Raw genomic sequence first — 16,993 nt, forward strand, 5'->3', positions numbered from 1 at the left:
TGCGCTTCAAGTACGTCACACATCTTTTTCCAGCACTTCAAAACTCAAATATTATCATATTTAAATGCAATTTTTTAATGTGATGACCAAAACATTATTTGTTCATCCTTCAAAGATTTCCGCCATTTATAGATGTAGGAAAAGTCACACTTATTTAAAAATAATTTTTCTTTTAATGAATTATTTATTTATTTTTAAATCAAGGAAATATCTCTGGCATTTCTTTCTTTTTGGACCGAACCTGACACCACAGTGTCTGTCACGGTTTGGTTTTTGTTCATTGTTCCTGTTTCATGTATGTCATGTGATCCCTTGTTCAAGTCATGTGATCCTGCCCTGTGTTCCCTTGTCTGATGTGTCATGTTGTTATTGGTTCATTGTTTAATTGTTCACAGGTGTCCCTTAGTAGTTAGTCTGTGTATTTAAGCCCTCATGTTTGCCCTGTGTCTTTTTCTAGTATTGAATGTTTCCGGTCATTGTTCTTGTTTCATGCCTTGCCATGCCTTTGTTTTGTGTTTGTTCACGTTTGTAAATTGAAGTTGCATTTGGGTTCTCAGCCAGCTTGCCTCCAGGACTAATCATTACAGTGTCGTATCGAACCAAACCGTGAATTTTGTGAACAATTACACAACTACTTATTACAGATGTTGATCTAGCGCAAAGTTTGCCTCGTTTGTTCTACAAACACTTTTTTTTATTGCACACATTTTCTAATATTTTAAGTTCAAGAGTTTCTTTAACACTTTCTTATGTTAAGACTATGTTATGTTAAGATTTTTTGTTTAAATTTAATTTTGTTTTTGACTGCTAAAACTAATACAATTTGTTGAATTACTTAATGTGGATGAATAAAAAAAATAAAAAAACAGAGGTTTAAATTCAAACTTTTCTACTTTTCTTTAAGAATGTTTTCAAATGTCAATAATTATCGATACCGAATGATAATTATGAAACATTATATTGTGATATATATATATTTTTTTTTTAGCTATATCGCACTGCCCTATATTTAGATATTGGAAGTAGAATGAATGTTGAGTAGCCGCTCTAGTCCGTAAATATTAATTCTTTCCCCGCCAGCATTTTTAAAAACAGTTGCCATCCACCTCCAGTGTTCTTGATCATTTTCACAAACATGGCCCACATAATATTTTGTTGGATGAATATATGAAAATGCAATATATCAAAAGAAAGAAGACCATCTGTTTTTAAACCACAAAAAAATAACTTTTATTCTAGCTTCATGCATTCTTTTTTTTTATCAACACTTGAATGTGCGTAAATTTCATAAAAAAGGTAAAATTTTGAGCAAAAAGCTGAGAAAATCACATTTTTTGTCAAAGAGTACATTTGGATCGGATTCAGAATGATGATCAAAACATATATGGAGTAGATCGAGTCCATCAACACCCCTAATGCTTGCACAGTCCTATATCTCATCCTGGGTCAACATTTCATTCAGGAACATTAGGCAGTTTTGATTTATATGCTGTTTAATGTTGATGATCGCGTTATTTTACATATGCATACGATTACACGTGATATCGCTTGTTTCTGAATCTTCCTTGTATGTGTTTTGATCAGGAGATCCAGTACTCTTTCAGAAGATGCGTAAAAACTGGTATGTGTACCTGCTAATCGGAGAGATTTTTTTTTCCAATGTTTATATTATATAAACTTGAAATCTCAAATAACAACTAAGTTAAAATATTAAATGAAATGAATCATATTTTCTTCTCACAAATCATCTATAGCTTCATGGCATTGATGATCAATCCACCCTGTTGCACAAGTTAGAACATAGTTCTCTGATGTTTGTCCATTGGGCTCTCCAGACCTCCATGTACTTCATCAACAGATCAGCATTAGATGTCCAGTGAGAATCATTTTTTTAAATAATAATATTTAAATCAATGATTTCTCACCCAGAGGTCAGTGTGCTTCCATCAACCCATTTCCACGTGCCCTCCACAACACTGTCAGTCAGACCAATCCAGACTTCAGCATCACCAGAAATCATGTTTACAATCTCCTAGTAGAATGAATCAAACATGTATACTTAATTTTTTTTATCATTGCTGAACAGCCATACACAATACGCATCAATCCATCACAAACTTTAGTGCTCTCTGATGGATCACTGTCACAAATACATGCACAAACTTTCTCTCTTTTCCCCTCTCTCTCTCTCCAATCTTTTTTCTCTCACTTGTTCCTTTCTTTTGTTTATGATGATCAGATCTGCTCCTCTCTCTCTCTACAGTCTCTTCTGCTCTCAGTCCAGCTCTTTTTCTCAGAGGAAATGAAGTAAAAACTTGATTGATAATAAACCCATCCATCTGTAAACACAAAGCAACACCTTTTCATCACACTGATCTACCAAACGAATTTTTAACCAGCTGCTCATAAATAATTCCTATATGTATTATGTACAACAAAGCTTGGTCTTTTTAGTTTGTAGTTCATGATTACCCATTTTCAACAGTTCATTTTTTTCTTGCTTTAACTGGTCTCTTTGTTTAAGCATGTCACTGTTATTTGATGATAATCCATCTCTCTCTTTTGTCAATTGCATGTTCCTGGTCAGTAGCTGATCTCTCTCTTCTGTGAGTCTGGTATTGTTGGTCAGTCGCTGATCTCTCTCTTCTGTGAGTCTGGTATTGTTGGTCAGTAGCTGATCTCTCTTTTCTGTGAGGTTGGTAATGTTGGTCAGTAGCTGATCTCTCTCTTCTGTGAGTCTGGTAATGTTGGTCAGTAGCTGATCCCTCTCTTCTGTGAGTCTGGTATTGTTGGTCAGTAGCTGATCTCTCTCTTCTGTGAGTCTGGTATTGTTGGTCAGTAGCTGATCTCTCTCTTCTGTGAGTCTGGTATTGTTGGTCAGTAGCTGATCTCTCTCTTCTGTGAGTCTGGTAATGTTGGTCAGTAGCTGGTCTCTCTCTTCTGTGAGTCTGGTAATGTTGGTCAGTAGCTGATCACTCTCTTCTGTGAGTCTGGTATTGTTGGTCAGTAGCTGATCTCTCTCTTCTGTGAGTCTGGTATTGTTGGTCAGTAGCTAATATTTCTCTTCTGTGAGTCTGGTAATGTTGGTCAGTAGCTGGTCTCTCTCTTCTGTGTATATTGAATGTTTGCAGCTTTAGTGCAGTTTTTTATTACCCATTTCATGTATCTTCTGCCAAAGTTCTGTCATCTCCTGTTGTAATTTCTGTTTTTTTTTAAATCAGGGTTTCATTATAATTTGATAAATTCGTAATATTATTGTCCAAGATTAATTTTCTGTTCTTTAACCCATCCATCTCTTTTGTGAGGTTTCTGTACTTGATGTTAAACTGGTCAATAATTTTACTGAGTTCGACACACACAGCACTATGACTGCAGTCAGCAGAAGAACACACACCAAACACACTGCAGCTGCTCTGGAGCTTCTGTTCCTCACAGAATCTCTTCCTGAACACCGCATGTATTATGATAAATATTTCTTAATCACTCATTAGGCTTAAATGTGCATGTTAGTTATGTTACTATAATGAGTCCTAGTACCTGTGTTTTGAAGTGTTCGATATGTTGCGGTGTCTGAGTTCTCTGTTTCTGTCGTGAGATCATGACGGTTTGTTGTGTCTCTGTTGGCATCAGTGATCATCTCCTCACCATCTTCTCGTACTTCAATGCTACTATTGACATGAGTCCTCTTGCAGATGTTCTGTCTTTTAGAGTCCATTGTGTAAGTTGCTTGTGTGATGCTGCTGTGTACTGATGCTTTTAGAAGCTGAACTTTATCTACACCAATGTGACCACACTGAGCAGTCATATCCTGTCTTCTTATATAATAATGTTTTGGTGAAGAATACAGATAAAGGTTTTTTTTTTCCTTTTTTTTCCTTCATCTTGTAAGTTAACTTTTATATCAATATAATTTAAGTGTCTTACTTGCACTACAGTGTGAATCCATCTATACTTCTGCCTGGAAATGTATTTATCAGATTGAACCTCCGTCCGTAACACTTTAGTTTAGGTTCCAATTCTTACTATTATTTAGTTGCTTATTAACATGCATATTACTAGGATATTGGCTGTTTATTAGTACTTGGAAAACACATATTTTTGCCTTGTTCTGCACGACCATATTTTACATCCCTTTATCCTACCCAAACTTTACAACTACTGTACCTTAATAACAATTAATAAGCAGTAATTAGGAGTTTATAGAGGCAAAAGTCATAGTTAATGGTTAGTTAATAGTGAGAATTGGACTTTAATCTAAAGTGTGACCGAAACAATTAAGATGACTAATTGTTCAGACAACCCTCCTAGGAAACTAGAAATGAAAGTATTTAGTTCTGCACATCCATATTTTTCATCTAAAGTGTCTTACTAGCTTCTGCTGGTCCAAACTGGGGTTAGATGGGGCTAAAGGGCACTGTGATATAGGAGATAGATTGCAGGATTTGAGCCTTAACCCTTTCAGCCCTAAAGGAAATTTAGAATTATAGTTTTTTTTTTTTTTTGGAGTGACATTCAAAAAAGTAAAGACTAGGCATGGGTACTGAAACCCGGTATTGAACGGGCCCCGAGGCTGAATTTTGAAAGACCGCTGTATCAATAAGCTACGGACATTATCGGTACTGGAGAAATTAAGAAAATATATGTATTATTTATTATTGATATAAAGACGTTATCTTGAACATGATTATCTCAGGGGCAGAAGGACCAAAAAGGGCAACAACAACAAAAAAAGGAGAAGAGTTCCTGGGTTTTTTTTCTTTTTATCTTTTATTTCCTTGGCATTCTATGAAAAGATGTTGATATCATGTTGTATTAATTGTGAGAAGATCATCAAGGTTAACTTTTATATTTACTTAATTCACTCTTACTATACAGGTGCTGGTCATATAATTAGAATATCATCAACAAGTTGATTTATTTCAGTAATTCAAAAAGTGAAATTTGGATATTATATTCATTCATTACACACAGACCGATATATTTCAAATGTTTATTTCATTTAATTGTGATTATTAAAACTGACAACTAATGAAAATCCCAAATTCAGTACCTCAAACTGAGAACCTTCAAAATAGCCTAATAGGGGCATTTTAAACTCAATAATAATGCTGGAACCTTAACTTATTTTTAACGGCTTTGTTTTATTGAAACTTCTTTCTTTGTACTATACTAATGCACAATGACTGGTGATGTAGAACTGAATAATGTACAAAATAATAATAACTGAATATGTTCATTTCCTTCAGACAGGAATCTCACTTTATATGGCAGATATACTGTGAAGTCCACTCCCAAGTCCTTTCTGGAGTTCAATGTTGCACAATATAATATGACTCAACTCATCAGCTCTTTACAAGAAACTCCAGGACATGAAATAGGTGTTTGACAAAAAATTTGCAGTTGAGAGCATCCTCCAGAAAAAAGGTTGAGAATCACTGCTTTAGATAATAATCAATTATTACAAAAGTTTTGTTGTCTTAAACTTGCATAAAAAAGGTGTGTGATGTCTCTATTGCTGTGTGAGTTGTGAAATACTCCTCTCACAGATCCATTGAAAAGCTTTAGTACATTCAACATCAAGCCACCCTACTCTATTACCCCACTCTGGCTTTGTAGGCACAGCCACAGTCACGACACAGTTCTCTCTTCTACCTCCATTAGGCTCTCCAGACGCCCAGAACCTGAAAATACAGATCAGCATTAGATGTTCAGTGCTGCTTTCTGTGTGATATGATACTGACTGTAAGAATCATTTATTAGATATTAATCAGTTCAGTGTTTTCTCACCCAGAGGTCAGTGTGCTTCCATCAACCCATTTCCATGTGTTCTCCACAACACTGTCAGTCAGACCAATATAGACTATAGCAGAACCAGTCATGTTCTTAACAAAATCCTGAGCAGATGAAACAGATGCACATTTCTGTAACGCTTTAGATTACAGCCAATAAAGTACTGCAAAAGTAAAACAAATTTAAAGCGTACCTTTCTGTAATAACAGTGTTCCTATAAAGTAAGTATGTGTAGGTTTATACTGTAAAGGCATCTTTACACAGACGAGTTAAGGCTGCTCTAAAGCGGCTCTTTGTCTGCTCAAAATTCTGTGTAAAGACACATTGGCGCATAAAAGCAGACTTAAAATATGCCGGGTCAGACCCACATCAGCTCCTAGTATCAAAGGCGACTCTGATACTGTTTTGGTTCAGTGTAAATGAACGCAAACTTATGCCGCCCTAAACTACATCATCGTCATGACAACCTAAAGCAACCTGTCAAGCGGCCCGATTATCAAGAAGAGGGAGACAAAACATATAGGCCTAGCTCGATATTGTTTTAGCCAAATAAAATAAAAAATGTCAGTCAACAAGGGACAATGAAGTAAAAGAGTGCTGTACTCACATCGTGAAGCAAACCACCAAAATAACTGAGTCGTCGATGTGTATAATCATTTGGCTTTCGATGTTTGTAATCTTCCTTTGAAGAGACTGGCAGATCAACACGCTGCTACATGTCTCTCAGATACGGTAAATGCTTATTCTGCGTCACTATGATTGTGCATTGATATATTATATTCCAAAAATCATCTTCTTGAGGACGATATTTCACCCACACACAACAGTGAAATCTGCTGTCCTGACTGAAACGCTAACTCTAGCATAATTGTTCATGCTTTCTGGATCTTTAAAAAAAAAAAAAACTTTTAACCTCTTTTTATCCTGCGGTGATCTACTCTGAGTAATAATTAATAATTTATTTTTACCTAGGCATTTAGCATTAACATTGATTTTATTTTTAAAAATAACTATCAGTACCACAGAATTATGACTAACATCAAAGTGCGAGATATACCAACCAGATGGAATTAATTATTTTAAAATTCCCAATTTTTTTAATCTCAAGTTTTATTTCATTGTTTAGTATTTAATTTAATTTAGCTTTTTAGCCAAGCTATGTGAACCAGCAGCAAATAAGTAAATAAAGATTTACGGCCTACCTTTTTTTAAAGTTAAGTTATTTTACTGAAGAACAATATTTCAAAGAACTCTTGGCCAACTGGCTAACGTTATAATAATAATAATAATAATAATAATAATAATAATAATAATAATAATAATAATAATAATAAAAATTAAAAAAAAGTGAGTGACTTTATGCTACATGTACATTGGTCATCATTCACTGTTCATTCGCGCGTGTTGTGAAGAAAAAGAATAAAATCACTGTTGAAGATTTCAGGCTCATTGTTTGTTGTGGTAATCAAATCAAACTCTTCCAAAATGCAGCTTTTTTCCCAAAGCATTAGGAACTTTTAGTAACTCATCTTCAACTTCTCCCTGATGCTCTGCATGGTCAACTGTCACCTGTATGCTAATGCATTGCACACGTGTCGTACTCGCGTAATCGTTTATTGCATAGGCAATGTATAATGTTTATAATATTATCCATATAACAATATTTCATACAGTCTTGCAGACCTCTAATTCATCGGGGTCGTATGGATTACCCTCTGTATTGGTGTGTAAGCTGTTTGGAAAAGTGTGACTTTTAGGAACCCATAAGCTTGCATTATATTTCCACTGAGAATACAACATTTCATATCAAATGCTAAAGTTCGGAATTTCCCAGAGATTAATTTTCTAATATTTTCTAATCATTTGTGAGAACATTTCTGGGTTTAATACATAATACAGAATAGCAAGAGATAATCTGTGAAAAAATCAAGCTCCTATGGCTCCTCCCAGTGGTCCTATTGCCATTTGCAGAAATACACCACTCCCGGTCAGAAAAAAACAATCAGAGCCAGGAGGAATGTCTTAGCAGTGTCAATCACGCTCGTGTAAGCGCTGATCAACCCCTCTCTTGCACAGCGCGAGCGCTTACCGTCGTTCAAACTCAAGATTGCCGGTGTGCTGCAGCTGTGCTAATGGTGGAGAAACAACCTAAACTGCCAATTTCTCGAGTGGCACCTGCATCTTAAAACAAAGAGGTAAAAGGAAAAAGACAGATGATGATAAACAAGCGAAAAAGAGTGCCAAAACGTACTCGGTTACTAACTTAACCTCGGTTCTCTCTAGAGAGGGAACGAGTACAGCGTAATATCTTATAGCCTATCGAGAGAGGCCCTGCGTGGCACCATATCCAATGGGGGCATTTCGCGCCCATTTCGTCACGTCCCGCCAGAAAGGGCGTGGCCTCGTCCTATAAATATAGCTCGATTAGGCTGATACAACTGGTTTTCATCGCCGAAGCGAACAGGAGCTGTTGTATGCACGGCAAGATACGCAGTACTCGTTCCCTCTCTAGAGAGATCTGAGGTTACGTTAGTAACCGAGTACGTTCTCTTACGAGAGTATCTCTCGTACTGCGTAATATCTTACGCTATGGGCAACACATTGTAACACGCTGTGCGTACTGGGATCCAACACCAAAGTCCCAAGGGCAGTAGCCCGGGGCATGTATAGTGAACAATCACCATAGACTCACAGAGAGTTGGAGAAGAGAGGGTGCAAGCATCATTCCCCATGAAATAGCATCCTACAGGAGCTAGTTATGTTAACAGTGTTTCACACAGACAGGGTGAACGTGTTCAGCCTGAACTGGGTAATAGTATAGGTTATTCAACACCCATGGAGCTGTTCTATCGATCAGTGAGCGATGCAGAAGCAAAACTCAGCATCTGGGCCGGCGCAGCGGGGCAGATAGCACTGAATTCTACACCGACAGAAGCTAGGCTTGTAAGGCGGGAACTTCTAGGTTATAAAACCTTATAAATGTAGACGGCGAGGCCCAGCCCACGGCCGTACAGATATCTTGCAGGGTAATCCCATGCATGTAGGGACCATAGTTCCGGGCGAGGATGCCAAATCGAGCCCTTGGCCTGAGAGTGGAGGTCTTTCCTCAACAGTATTGGCCACGGGGCAGTGCTGGTCAGCTGCATCAGGACTGGGAACCAAGTCTGGTTTGTCCAGAGTGGAGCCACGAGCAGCACTGGGCATCCGTTTTCCCTGATTCGTTCCATCACTTCTGGCAGGAGCGAGACAGGGGGAAAAGCATAGAGGGGACAGCGGGGCCAGACGTGGGCCAGCGCATGCTTGCTTTTGGAGAAATATTTCGGACAGTGAGCGTTCTCGTGTGACGTGAACAGGTCGACCCGCGCTCTGCCGAATGTATCCCACAGCAGTCGGATCGTCTGCGGGTGCAGCGACCATTCCCCTGCTGGGACATTGTTTCTGGACAGTCTGTCTGGTCCCAGATTCAGGTGACCAGGCACATGTGCCGCCCTCAGTGAAAGCAGGTTGTGCTGAGCCCAGACCAGGAGGCGTTCCGTTAGCCTGTAAAGGTTTCGGGACATGATGCCGCCCTGGTGATTTATGTATGCCACCACTGACATGTTGTCCGACCGGACCAAGACGTGGTGACCCTTTATCAGGGGAAATAAGCGCCGTAGCACGTGGTCGACTGCCATTATTTCCAGACAGTTTATGTGTAGGAGCTTTTTCCGTTCCGACCACTGGCCAAAGAACGGTCTTCCCTCGAGGAGCGCTCCCCTTCCCGAGGTGGAGGCATCCGTGGACACCACCTTCACTCTCGAGGGAGTCCCCAGACTCACACCTGACTGATACCAGTCGATTATTTTCCAAGGTTCCAAAACTGAAACGCATTTTAGATCGACCCGGAGGCGAAAGCGACCAGCGGTCCATGCCCGGCGCGGAACTCGCGCTCTCAGCCACAGCTGCAGTGGGCGCATGCGAAGCAGACCCAGCTGGAGTACTGAAGCTGCTTAGGCCATGAGGCCCAGCGTTTTCTGAAACCTTTTGAGCGGGACTATCGAGCCGCGGCGTAAGGATTTCGCGGCGCGCTGAATTTCCAGTCCGCGCTCCGGCGACAGACGCGCTGTCATGGATAGCGAGTCCAGCACTGTTCCCAGAGAAGAATTTTTCTGGCTGGGAGACAGCGAACTCTTCACCCAATTGACTGTGAGACCCAGATTCTCGAGATGCTCGAGTAATGTGGTCCTGTGTTCTATGAGCTCTGATTGTGATCGAGCTAGAATCAGTCAATCGTCCAAGTAGTTCAAAATTCACTTGCCCTGGAGTCTCAGGGGTGCGAGAGCCGCATCCATGCACTTCGTAAATGTACAGGGTGCCAGGGACAGGCCGAACGGCAGGACTTTGTATTGGTATGCCTGGCCCTCGAAGGCGAATCTCAAGAATTGAGTGTCTTTTGGGTCTTTTTTCGGTACCAGAAAATATCTGCTGTATAGACCCCCTTCGCTCTGAGCCTGAGATAAAGGTTCTATAGCCCCTTTGCTCAGTAGTTTCGCTATCTCGGCTCAAAGTAGATGAGATACTTCGCGACGTGCAACGGCGGGAGCGTCGAGCGAACTGCAGCGAATAGCCTCTTTTTATAGTATTCAGCACCCATTCTGATACCCCGGGAAGCTTCGCCCACGCATCTGCGTGAATAGCTAGAGGTAGAATGAAATCTGGGCTCTGGCCGCGGCATAACGGCGGCCGTAGAGCTCCGGTGTGCTGAGAAATAAACACTGTGTTTGCAGTGTGCGAGGCGGGGGGTGCGCCTATCACAGCGGGCAGCCCGACCGCGCTCAGCTTCTCTCTGACAGGTTGTGGAGAGAAGGCGAGTGGGACGAGCCCCGTGGGGTTCGGCATGTCTGTGAGGGAATGGGGGCGCGGGATAGCGGGCACACTCATTGCACTGAGAACACTGTCGGCTCGCGCCGACTGAATGTGTGTTGGTTTTTGTTTTTACAGAAACCGTGGGACATGCTTTGTGTAGTGTTTGTGGGCACTGTGTCGTGGGCACGTTCACTACATTTATTGCACAATCGACATGAGTCTGTTTTATTTGTGCTAGCCCTGAACTGTGGCTTGCTGTGTCTGTGTGTGGGAATGGGCACTGAGACGTGGGCATTCTTACAACACTTATAACACCATCGGCCGTGGCCGGAATTCCAGAAAATACACTCTTTTTGGGATTTATCTGGGTCGCCGTAAAATTGCCGTTTGTTTGCAGGCAAGCGGGCTGTGGTACCGGCTTATTTACTGCAAAATACACTGGAGCAGTCACATTGTTTGGAACTGAACGAGCGAGAAGTTTCGGTGTCTGGAGTCTGGCCGCGGCGAGACTTAAACACCGTGGGCCTTAGCTGACTGTATGCGTGTTGGTTTCTTTTACAGAAAACGTGGCACATGCAGTGTGTAGTGTTTGTGGGCACTGGTTTGTGGGCACATTCACTACATTTAATGCACAATTGACATGAGTCGATCTCATTTGTGCGAGCCCTGCACTGTGGCGGGCTGTGTTTGTGTGTAGAAATGAACACCGGGCTGTGGCATTTTTAATACACTCATAACACCATCGGCTGTGGCCGGAATACCAGAAAATACACTGCTTATATGATTTTTCTGGGTCGCCGTGGAAACGGCATTTGTGTGCAGGCAAGCGGGCCATGGTACCGGCTTGTTTACTGCAAAATACACTGGAACAGTCGCATTTTCTTGGAACTGAACAAGTGAAAAGTTTGGATGTAAGTCTGGCCGTGGCGAGACTAAATTGTATCTGCTGCGAGAGCTGGGATCGAACACAGGTCTCCCATGCGAAGGATTTGGGTTTCGCCACTGAGCCACAGGGGGTAACGACAAAAGCTTAAATTAGCCCGAGCGGATAAAGAGCGTCATCGCAGTTTTGTGTGTGTCGGCGTTTGTTTGCAGGCGTGCGTGTTATACAACAGGCTCACTGCAGCAATATTGACAATTTCAGCCGCTCAAACTAAGAGGAGCTGAGAAATGTTTGAGAAATGGAGATTGGTCCGGCCTCGGCGGGACTAACAACACACTCTTTCCTGATTTCGCCAGTGACGCACGCCCACGGGGGCGGGGTAGCTTTCTTATAACGTAAAGAAAGCTAGCCGCGGTTTAGATACTGGCCCGTTTCCCTGACGACTCGCGGGCAGAAGGGGGGAGGTCCAGAGAGCTCGCCCCATCCTCACTGTCCGACGCCAGGATAGAGCAGCTGGTCTTCTCTACAGATGCAGCTATCTCGTTGTCATAATGGCGGAGGCGGCGGCGCGCGGCGGCCGTTGTTCGTCAGTGAGCGACTCGATTGAAGCTGTCGGGCAAACCGGCGAGCTTTCACGGGCTGGAGAAGGCTCGGGGACCCGCTGAGTATGGCGCTTTACGGCGCGGCACTACAGCGGGCGGGAGTGCAGACTCGAGAAGAAATGCCAGGCGAGTCCTCAGAGTCACCATGGCAAAAGCTCGCTCAGCGAGCGCGAGAGCTGCATGATCCTTACCCAGGCGGGAAACGCAGATGAAATGGCGGTCCCCGTCGCTGAGTGCGGCTCGGCACGAGCCACAGGAACGAAGCATCTTTAACAGCAGAGTAAAAGGATATTGACGCCGGAAAGCGTAGCAGGTACGGCGGCTGAAGGCGGCGAGGTGAAGGCCAGCGGCTTCAGGCTCGAAGGCTCGTCCCGCAGAAGGCTTAAAGTCAGACGGCGCGGCTTCTCACTCCGGATCCAGCGATGCGTGAGCTTCGCTGAAGAGATGAAAATCAGTTGTATCAGCCTAATCGAGCTATATTTATAGGACGAGGCCACGCCCTTTCTGGCGGGACATGACGAAATGGGCGCGAAATGCCCCCATTGGATATGGTGTCACGCAGGGCCTCTCTCGATAGGCTGCTGCTGTTGCCGCAGGGCAGCCAATAGGCGCGCTAGCCGTCTTGCCTATGTCTGCATGCTGCCGCACAGCGTTTTACATTAATTCAAAATTAAGGATAATTTTTGGCTTCAATATCTCGTGGAAAAGAGGTTTTCCCCGTAGCGTAAGATATTACGCAGTACGAGAGATACTCTTGTAAGAGAACTCTAGCAGCATAACATGTAACGTTAGATAAGATGTCATCGAACTGTGCTAAGCAATAATTGAAACCTGCTAATTCACTGGCTTGTCATGTTGCTGAAATGTACTAGCAAACCTTATCTAGCATTACATATCGCTAGAATAATTACTTACATACTGTAACGTTAGTTACCGTTATATTAACGTTATCTTACTAGCTATTTATAACTTATAAAAAGAGTGCAACGTTGTGAAGTTACATGTATTGCAAAATACATAATGATTTGAGGACCAAGTTTGTAGTCAAAGTATGGGCAGACCATAGTCGATGTAAAGCATATTGTTGATGTTTCGTCCCTATTAGTGAATGTGCCATAACTGTTTATCGCGTCATCGGTGGCCCTGCTTACTAGCCTGCGCGTTCACGGCAGGCTCCGCTGTGTGGGAGGAGCTGTGGAGGGAGGGCTGTAGCGCAGCAGAGAGCAAGGGGGTGGGACCTGTAAGTTGTGCTTGTTCAAATTTTCAGGCTAAGTCAACGTTTTCTCAAAACTCCATTACTGCAGTTTTAATCAGTGGAAAGCAAGAAAAAGAAAATGAACAAGAGGAGCCAAGCAAGCAAAAAAATAAAAGGGGGACAAAACCGGTTACTTTCTATCAGGACTTCAGCATTTGAAATGAAATGTTGATTTTAAAAAAAAAGAAAAAAAGTTTTAAATTAATGTTTTAAATCTGTAAAAAAAAGTTTTTTTTTCAAATAAAGGTTTCAGAGTAAGTGATATCAGATTGTGTTTATGCATTTGTATTGTACCTGTAACGGAATAGAACAAGACGTTAACAAGCACCACTTACCCTATAACTGCATGGAACAAGAGTATTTCCACAGTAAAAACAATAGTTTAAAAGCAATAGTTTTAGTTTTGCCTGCCATGAAACATAGAAGCCCAAATTAAAACAGCTGCACTTTTACTATAAAACACACACACACACACACACACACACACACACACGCACACACACATTATTCTTTCTTACACTCACTTGTTCCTCTCTGTTGTTTATGATGATCAGATCTGCTCCTCTCTCTCTACAGTCTCTTCTGCTTTCAGTCCAGCTCTTCTTCTCACTCGGCATGTAGTAAAAACTGGATTTATAGTAAGTCCATCCACCTGTGAACAACCAGTTTAGCTGTTGCCTTTAACACTCACCTGTCAGTAACTTATAGCAGATAGTAAACTCGTATATTATGGAACCTGAAAGTTACTGAGAGCACAACCCAAATCTATCATGCTTTAAAAAATTATAGATGTATAGCAAATAAATACATAGAATCTTTAGCAGCTGATCCCTCTCTTCTGTGAGTCTGGTATTGTTGGTCAGTAGCTGATCTCTCTCTTCTTTGAGTCTGGTATTGTTGGTCAGTAGCTGATCTCTCTCTTCTGTGAGTCTGGTATTGTTGGTCAGTAGCTGATCTCTCTCTTCTGTGAGTCTGGTATTGTTGGTCAGAAGCTGATCTCTCTCTTCTGTGAGTCTGGTATTGTTGGTCAGTAGCTGGGCTCTCTCTTCTGTGAGGTTGGTATTGTTGGTCAGTAGCAGTAGCTCTTCTGTGTAGTTTGTGCTCTTTGTATGGATGTGAACATACAGCACTATGACTGCAGTCAGCAAAAGAACACACAGCAACACCAAACACACTGCAGCTGCTCTGGAGCTTTTGTTCCTGACAGAATCACTTCCTGAACACCACAGATATGTAGATGTTAATTAATCGTATGACTCAAATGTGTGTGATAAAATAAAATTAGTCTCTGTACCTGTGTGTTGAGGTGTTTGGTGTCTCTTGGTTTCTGAGTTCTCCGTTTCTGTCCTGCCATCAAAACTATTTATAGGATCAGTATTTGCATAGATATTCATCTCTTCTTCATCTTCTCTGTCCATCCCATGTTTTCCGAGAAAGTTCATATTGCCGTAAAAAGACATATTCAGTCTTCTTGTGTTAAATGTGAGATTATTATTAGTTGTTTCTTCAAATGGACTTCTGCTTTTGAGCAAGAACATGTGATATCCTGTTTGGTTGCTAAAAATAAAACAAAAAAGCTGACTACTAGACAAATAACTATCCTTGTACTCATTTACCGTAGATCATTATGAAAAGTTGCTCTTGTATAATTGTACTCCTTCACTCCTTCACTACAGTTATAATATTTGTATAACAAAAACATTAGTTGAGACAAAATTGCATTTATTATGGTGAACAAAACCACCCAATATATGTATATAAAAAAATTTAATTATTTTTCAGAACACTATAGGAGCTAGGAAACCGAATAACCGGTGTAATCATGACGAGAGCATACAATGAACAGAAAGAAATTTACAAATTAACCACAGGTGTAATAACCAAATCAATGAGAAACATAGCAATGAACTGAAAACTAGGTCACAGAACTAAAACGCATACAGATGGTACTACACCAGAATGTGTTTTTTGCCGCCGCGGGTACCGTACCGGTTGTGGCGGCAAATGCATTTCTGCTCTTAACCGCTAAGCGGCGCTATGACCATAGATTTTCAAATGTTATGGAGTGGACATGTCACAGCTCATTTTCACGAGTAGCAGTCAACTGCGCTACATGGCGTAACTGCACTTTAAAAGATCTGAGTTTGTGTCCCGGCTTGAGGTTCAGCCTTCTCAAGCCAGCATAGTTCGTTTGAAATGTACATTTATTGATTCGAAAAATAGCTTAATTCATTGTCTGTCCTTTTTATTAGAATTAGGCTGTGTTTATATTTAATTGATACTTAATAATAACAACATTGTAAATATTTGACATTTTAAAGTCATTCCCTGTCACTGCCGTTTTTTGTTTTTTTTACAAGAGTAGGCCTACTCAACAAGGGACAATACTAATTTAAAATAGCATTAATATAATTAATACAGTACATTGCAGTACATGAGCATTTACATGTCGGTCAGACCGTTTGTGCCTGAGGAAGCTACAGACTATATGATCAAAATACTTGTGAGTCTTTATCTCATGATTTGTAACATATTTAAAAATTACTTTTAATTTCTCTATAATATTTGGATACGTAAAAAATTAAAAAGAGTGCATCTTTAAGGGAAACTTTTGATGAGAAGTTCTGAAAAAGCATTTTAGAGGATGTGAAACTAATAAGATGTTTCTATCACTAAATACATTTCCTGACATAAGACGTCAGTTTTATATCACAGCATATTTGCATGCTCATGTCAGGCAGAAGCACACTAAGTGCATTGTCAAGAGATAAACTGCTTTCAGGTCATGTATCTGTGGAAATAAAGACTGAACATTCTCTCGATTTCTACTGTGTCCTTAAACAATGTCATAGGAAATGCATTTTTTTTTTGTCTAGGAAGTGCATATTAGCAAGATTTAGCCGTTAGCCTAGCATTAACATCAGTCTGTTGTTCCTAGTGTAAGTCTTGATCTGATGTGTGTTGGAGCTCATTGCTTGGTAGTTTGGCATCACTGGAATTGACATATCAGAAGTATAACAGTTTTATTATAAATGTTGAGTAGCGCTGTTAGCCTATACATATTAAAACCACAGAAAACTGCACACATGAAACTGTAAAATCTGACAGAAAAACTATTACTAAATTATTCTGCCTAATGATTTAATAATGAAGATGATTACAGCAGAACTTGTAGCTTACAAAAAAGTACAACTATTTTTTTACAAAGACAAGTACAGCTATTTGTATGCTTCCAATTAGAAATCATATTTTTATCATATTTTAGTTTAACCCCTTTCTCTACACCCCCCATTTTGGCAAATGGGGCATAAATGACATACCGAAAATAAAAAGGTTGCTGCTCATAAGTCATTCTGAATAAACACTTAACCAACATATATTTAGAAAGTCACCACTAGAGAGTTTACAGTTCATGACTCAGAATTACTCAGACTGTTATTAATATGGAGATTTATAAGCTCAAACATATTTTTTTTTTATTAACTTTTAAATGTATAAAAATATGATGTCTGTGTTATAGATATATAACATGTAGTTATGGATGTTGAACAACAATAATCTTGGGCCATCGGTGATCTTTGAACGTTTTAAGATGCTTTTCTCTCACATACCCATTTA

General features: G+C 40.6%; 2 protein-coding genes across 18 annotated transcripts in view; one reads left to right on the forward strand and one right to left on the reverse strand.

The window, feature by feature from the left end:
- Positions 1-16,993, forward strand: part of cadm2a (cell adhesion molecule 2a) — a 496,729-nt gene that overhangs the window by 278,065 nt on the left and 201,671 nt on the right. The gene's annotated exons all lie outside the window — the stretch shown is intronic.
- LOC143750007 (uncharacterized) overlaps positions 1,282-16,993 on the reverse strand; it is a 50,454-nt gene continuing 34,742 nt past the window's right edge. For 7 of the 11 annotated variants that reach the window (XM_077242785.1, XM_077242783.1, XM_077242782.1 and 4 more), the window contains exons 5-9: positions 14,670-14,932; positions 14,184-14,591; positions 13,900-14,027; positions 5,788-5,894; positions 4,979-5,681 (exon numbers count right to left, since the gene is read on the reverse strand). In XM_077242785.1, the coding sequence (XP_077098900.1) occupies positions 5,510-5,681; positions 5,788-5,894; positions 13,900-14,027; positions 14,184-14,591; positions 14,670-14,932 (1,078 nt within the window). In that variant the 3' untranslated portion in view covers positions 4,979-5,509. Of the gene's footprint in view, positions 1,847-1,925; positions 2,033-4,978; positions 5,682-5,787; positions 5,895-13,899; positions 14,041-14,183; positions 14,592-14,669; positions 14,933-16,993 lie in introns of those variants that run through there. The other 4 variants (XM_077242779.1, XM_077242781.1, XM_077242778.1 and 1 more) reach the window with 4 other exon arrangements.

The sequence above is a fragment of the Siphateles boraxobius genome, unplaced genomic scaffold (assembly GCF_051911475.1).
Source record: "Siphateles boraxobius isolate OS27281-9 unplaced genomic scaffold, OSU_SipBor_1 25, whole genome shotgun sequence".
Taxonomy (NCBI): domain Eukaryota; kingdom Metazoa; phylum Chordata; class Actinopteri; order Cypriniformes; family Leuciscidae; genus Siphateles; species Siphateles boraxobius.